This window comes from Calidris pugnax, unplaced genomic scaffold (genome assembly GCF_001431845.1).
Source record: "Calidris pugnax isolate Ruff unplaced genomic scaffold, ASM143184v1 scaffold38, whole genome shotgun sequence".
Lineage (NCBI taxonomy): Eukaryota > Metazoa > Chordata > Aves > Charadriiformes > Scolopacidae > Calidris > Calidris pugnax.
In genome coordinates this window covers 11,499,160-11,504,696 of record NW_015090995.1, presented here as the reverse complement: position 1 = coordinate 11,504,696, position 5,537 = coordinate 11,499,160, and the positions used below count along the sequence as shown (strand labels likewise).

The following is a 5,537-nucleotide window of genomic DNA, read 5'->3' as shown; positions in this document are numbered from 1 at the left end:
AGAAGCGGACCGGTAAGTGCCATTGGCTGGGCTGGCCCCGGCGCCTCTCTGATTGGCCGGCGCCCGGGCCGAAGCACCGCCCCTGTCGCAAGGGTGAGCATGGAGGGTGCAGTGTCCAACGTGGGGGTCTGTAACCTGGCCTACGCCGGGCGCCTGGAGGAGCTGCGGGCCCAGCTGCAGCGCGATAGGGCCCTGGCCACCAAGGCCGACCAGGTCCCCCCCGCTTCCCGCCGCTCCCCTGCAGCCCCCTCACCGCCGCTCACCCCCTCTCTCCCTCAGGACAACCGGACCGCGCTGCACTGGGCCTGCTCGGCGGGACACACGGATGTCGCCGACCTCCTCCTCGGCCTCGGCGTGCCTGTGGGCGACAAGGACGATGTAAGTGTCGCAGCCCGCCCGGGACTCCACCGCCGCGCCCGTGAGGGGCTGGCCTGGGGCTGGCCGGGAGGCTGAGGGAATGTCGTCAACCGGTTTGTGTGGGGAATTCGGTGGCGAAGTTTCTGCCCCGGCCCTTTGCCGTCACAGCCGCAGGAGTGCGGCCCTCGTACCGCCCAGGAGGTCTCTTCCTTTTCTCCCTCCTCCCGCCTGTTGGTGTATCCAGGGTGGTTCCTGTGAGGTGTTACAAAGCGTTCGGGTGAGCTGGAGAGGCAAGTTGAAGTATTTCACTGCTTACGTGGAGGAGGCGGTAATGAGACTTGATGACCCTTGCTTATTGTCAAGGGGTTTTAGGAGAACTCTTCTTACCAACACAGTTGCAAAACCAGGGGTGTTTGGGTGGCTGTTGGGAGTTTTTGTGTTACCTTTATCTTCTTGTGAGCTTCTTAAGTATGTTGTACCAAATCATGAGGTACCCTGAGGATTTCTCATTATTGGGGAAGGCATTTATAGAATAAGTAATAGTGATTTCACAGTTGCAAAGGAGAGGGTCTGTTACTGTTCTAGAGGAAGGGTTGAAATAATTACATCCATTATGAAGCATCCTTAAAGAAGGAAATGTTGTCCCATCAGTTTAATTATAGGGTAGTATATATAAAAGATTGCACAAACTTTTGGACACCCTTTGCTGGTACTCTTATTTGTTCTTAAAAAAGCACCACTGTTAATTCTGCAGGACAAAGCGCCCTGCGAGGCGACAGACATAACTGCATAACAGAAGTGATTTCTGTCATTTAACTGGCAGCTGTTCTCAGGTACTGAATGCAGGTGTGTGAGAAGATGTCAGACTCTTCTCTCTGGTGGTAATCAATAATGTTTAGCTTTGCAGTTATACGAATATATGTGCAGTATGACTAATGAGTAGTCAAGTCTGTATAGGGTTTATGCTTTATCATATTTTTTTGCCTGAAACTCCTGGTTTGAATAACATGGGTTTTTTTCTTGACTCTCTAGGCTGGTTGGACTCCCTTACATATTGCAGCTTCAGCAGGCCGTGATGAAATTGTGAAAGCCCTCATTGCCAAGGGTGCTAACGTAAATGCAGTAAATCAGAATGGCTGTACGCCCCTGCATTATGCAGCCTCCAAAAATAAGCAGGAGGTATGTTTACCTATGCTACTGGAGGTGGTGTTGCTCTTGGAAGAAGTGTTTAGCCATATTAACTTTTTCTTCCTTTCCCCCACCCCTTTCTCTTTCTATGTATTCAGATTGCAATCATGCTGTTGGAGAACAGGGCTGATCCGGATGCAACAGATCATTTTAAATCCACCCCATTGCACAGAGCAGCAGCCAAAGGAAACCTAAAAATGGTACAAATCCTTCTGCAGCACAATGCGTCTGTTGATATACAGGACTCTGAAGGGAACACTCCTCTGTAAGTTAATTTTTTATTTTTATTTTGCTTAATATAGCATAATCTCTATTAAATGAAATTCCATTCCTTTAATTTCTCTTTCTTAATTTATCATTGCCTCAAAATGCTCCCTTGCCTCACACCCCTACATAATTAAAAAGGATTTGAGAAGATCATACTTAGTATTTTGCCTAAGTGTATCTGTGCATACATGCTTTAATTTGTGTTGCTACATCTACTTAAAAAGCATAGAACACCTTTTGTAATAATCTGGAATATGTTGGGTTGCCACTAGAGGGTAGAAAGTGAGCTAATGACAACAAAGTCGGAGGAAACTGGTCTTGCAGGCTGGCCTACTCTGTTCTGCCAAGCAAGAACTAATTTTGGAAGCTTTTCTTCACCTCTGTAAAGAAAATAAGTTGCCATTTAAGTGCAGTCAGTCCAGTGTTTGATATTACTTTAGAGATCAATTTGAAGCTGGTGGCAAAACTCTATCTTGTCTACAGTGGAATCAAGATTTTGCCGTGAATAAGATCAAGCAGAATGTTCTAGCTATACATAAAACCCAGTATTGTCCTGGACACGTACACTTATTCTCAAGATATTATGCCAAATGGCAAAAAGTGTAGGCTGCATTTGTAATAACTCTTTACTTCAGATTATTTTTAAGCATTGTACGATTTAGTTTACCACTTGCAGTTCGAATAGACTACCATTTTCTAATTTCACTGTGGATTATGTGTTCTTTGGCTTTGCTGACTGCAGAGCCAAATCCTAATCTAAAGAAGTGTTTCAATGTTGCGAGGCCATCAGCAGGGGGAATGTTCTTGAGTTGCCTAATGACAAGAGTGACTAGACAGCAGGCCTTGGAATCTGGGTAGGTAGTTGGTTGTGTGTGGTGATGTTGTTCTAGGATGTTATCTCCCTGCCCCAGCATTCACGCTGTCCTTTTGACAAGGCTTGATTATTGTTCTTTATAAGCTTGGACTATTTAATAGTGGCTGTGGGTTTCTTGTTCTTACTACAGTCATTTAGCCTGCGATGAAGAGAGAGTGGAGGAGGCAAAGCTGCTGGTGTCTCACGGTGCAAGTATTCACATTGAGAATAAAGAAGAACTGACCCCACTGAAAGTGGCAAAAGGTGGCCTGGGAGCCATACTTAAAAGAATGGTGGAAGGCTAGTGGGGACTTCTGACTTGCCTCTCTTTCCTGTTACACTTGTATTTGAGACTGCAAACTTCATATTTTGATAGTTCAACTAGGATGTCGTGTATGGGCATCAGCATGGTAATAAAATGTGTATCTCTAGCTTTCCTTCAAGTACAGTGCCAAAACAACCGTTTATACTCCCTGTTAATTAAACAGTTCGCTGATTTTAAAGTATTTTTCAATATCTTGCAGTTTTCTTTCAGTTTACAGTATGATCTGTATAAATGTGGTAATTTTTTTCTATTTCAGAATCTAGTTTAGGATTATTTCTTTCAATCAACAGGACCAAAAATGCCTTAACCATTTAAAGTCAATTTGCTTTTGGAAGCTTATTCTAGGTCTTTGGTTTTTCCCTTGGCCTTTGTGATTTCTGTGTGATTTTTTGTTTGGTTTTTGTAGGTACTGATTCTCTTCCTTCAGATGATTCTAAACTACACCACTCCCTTTGTAGAATGCAGTTTGCTCAGTTACTTAAATAATTGTATCCATTTTACTCTTCTTGATCTATTCAAGTGAGCTCTGAGAGTTGAAAGCTTTTCTGTTGTTACCCTGTTTCTTTGAATCTTGAAATATGTGTGTTTGTTGAAGTGCACTGTAGTGCTTGCAGAATGCAGGCTGTTTCAGGGTTACCTCTGCAAATACACCGTTATACAATGGATGGCTCTGGATACTTCTGTGGGACGTACTTTGAATCTAACTTTATTTCCTCTTGCTCATTCTGTTCTGTTCTGTTCTGTTTGATTCCCATTATGTAGCACTGATGCCCACAGTTTACCATCTTATTCTGTAACAGAAGCCTGGTTTAATCTCTATTTACTCATAGCAAATCCTGGTATTAAGTTATTAGAAGGCAGAGCTAATGAGACTGAGTCTGAAAAGTGACCTTCTGTTCTGATGTTGGTAAGATCACTTTCAACACTAGTGGGATAGATTTCCCCTTTCTGAACAAACCATGATGATGAAATTCTGTCAAATAAAGAACTTTCCTAAACAGCTGTCTTTGGTGTTATAAAACTTTATTAAACTTACGTATAACAAAACCAGTATTTTCTAAATAGCTTGTACGCTTGGGGTGTGAACAAGTCAGCCAAAACCCTGCCATCTGTTACACAGTAGGGAAATAGAACATGTTTGTTCTTCAGCTGCAAGGAAAGGCTGAAATGGAAGATGACAGTTTCTGCAGTTTGACTTGTAGGGATGAAGGTAATGCAATGATTAGCAAGACAGAAACTTAAAACAAGTATCTTCACCAAGTGCTTTAAGTCTATCCTAGAAAGCAAAATGCAGGCTGAATTTCACTAAGGGTATGTGTTGAGAGCAGGAGGGATAACTTGCCTGTACAGTAAGCTCTGGCCATGCAGACCGTGCTTGAAGGAGTGTCCTGGTTTGAGGACAAGGAGGAACCTGACTGAGTAAATGTTTCTTTTATATTGTGCAGGCACTGCTGAAAAGTTGAATTTAGAGAGAGAGAGAGAATTTAGAGAGAGAAAAGCTGAAGTTAGAATTCTCTGTTCATTCTTGATCTTTGTATAGCCAAAAAACCCTGCTGCAGCTTTGTAAATCCACTTCCCTAGGAGATGGTGGCTTGAATGTTGGCTTAATATCTGGTTTCCATGTTAATGATCCCTACTCCCTCAGGAGAAGATAAATGGGCCATGCAGCAAAGACTCTCAGAACATGTGAGGCGAGTTCTGAAAAGTGTTTCTGCATCCTACATAGCTCTGCAGGGTTTTTGAGCTACACACCATGCATCAGTACCCAATTTTGGGTTGTACTTTGCCAAGAAAGCTACGAACAGCGGCCCATCCTTTTTAATAAACTATTTTACATGAGAGAAACTTCATAATGAGAACAAACATCTGCCAGAAGGCTTACAAAAATATCTCAATATGTTAAGAAACTCCAGATAAATGTTATTTTCCTTACCTTCCTTCTCACCCTCAGCAATCTGTTTTGCTTCTTATTTTTGCTTTTTTTTAAAAAAAATCCTATCTATTACACACTGGCTGTTGGAAGTATGAGAGGAATTATTAGTCTAGAACTTGTGTTCAATTGTTCTTTCTTTTTATATAAAAATATTAACATAACTTGAGCAATTTCTGCTTTTTTAGTGGATGTAAAACCTGTGGCATTCTAGGAAGATTGTATTAGCCATAGAAGGTAATTACACCTTCACCAGCATTAGCTCCTATCGAACTGTAGCAAGTTATATAAGGAATCCATGTGGAGGTGAGATTGAGGAAAGATTCAAAAATTACAATAATGACCACATAATATATTCCCCGATAGATCTTGCTATTGCAGAGATGTGAAAGCTGAAAAGCTGTTGCAGTAAGCAAATGTAACTAAGGCATATATATACAGGAAATTACTTTAGAAGAGCTAATACAACTACAGCAGTGTCATGAAGAGAGTTGTTTATATTTTTCCATGAAGGGAAAGAGTAAAAGAGTGCCTAAGAATGCCAGGGATGAAATTATTTAAAATTAATACCACTGTCAGCCAAGTCATGGGCTCCCTTGAACCAATAATTGATTTGT

General features: G+C 42.0%; 1 protein-coding gene across 1 annotated transcript; it reads left to right on the top strand.

Moving 5' to 3' along the window:
• Positions 1-78: 78 nt before the first annotated feature.
• On the top strand, positions 79-3,993 carry PSMD10 (proteasome 26S subunit, non-ATPase 10). The gene is made up of 5 exons (XM_014955023.1): positions 79-213; positions 280-378; positions 1,390-1,536; positions 1,644-1,810; positions 2,817-3,993. Exons 1-5 carry the CDS (start codon positions 100-102, stop codon positions 2,968-2,970), a joined length of 681 nt encoding a protein of 226 aa, XP_014810509.1. The 5' UTR covers positions 79-99; the 3' UTR covers positions 2,971-3,993.
• The last annotated feature ends 1,544 nt before the right edge of the window (positions 3,994-5,537 follow it).

What these genes read in the sequence shown, in the direction of transcription:
- PSMD10 (XM_014955023.1), top strand. Translation starts at nt 100, where the DNA reads ATGGAGGGTGCAGTGTCCAACGTGGGGGTCTGTAACCTGGCCTACGCC. An exon ending in CCTCCAAAAATAAGCAGGAG is followed by an intron (nt 1,537 to 1,643) that starts GTATGTTTACCT and finishes CTATGTATTCAG; the next exon opens with ATTGCAATCATGCTGTTGGA. An exon ending in TCTGAAGGGAACACTCCTCT is followed by an intron (nt 1,811 to 2,816) that starts GTAAGTTAATTT and finishes TTCTTACTACAG; the next exon opens with TCATTTAGCCTGCGATGAAG.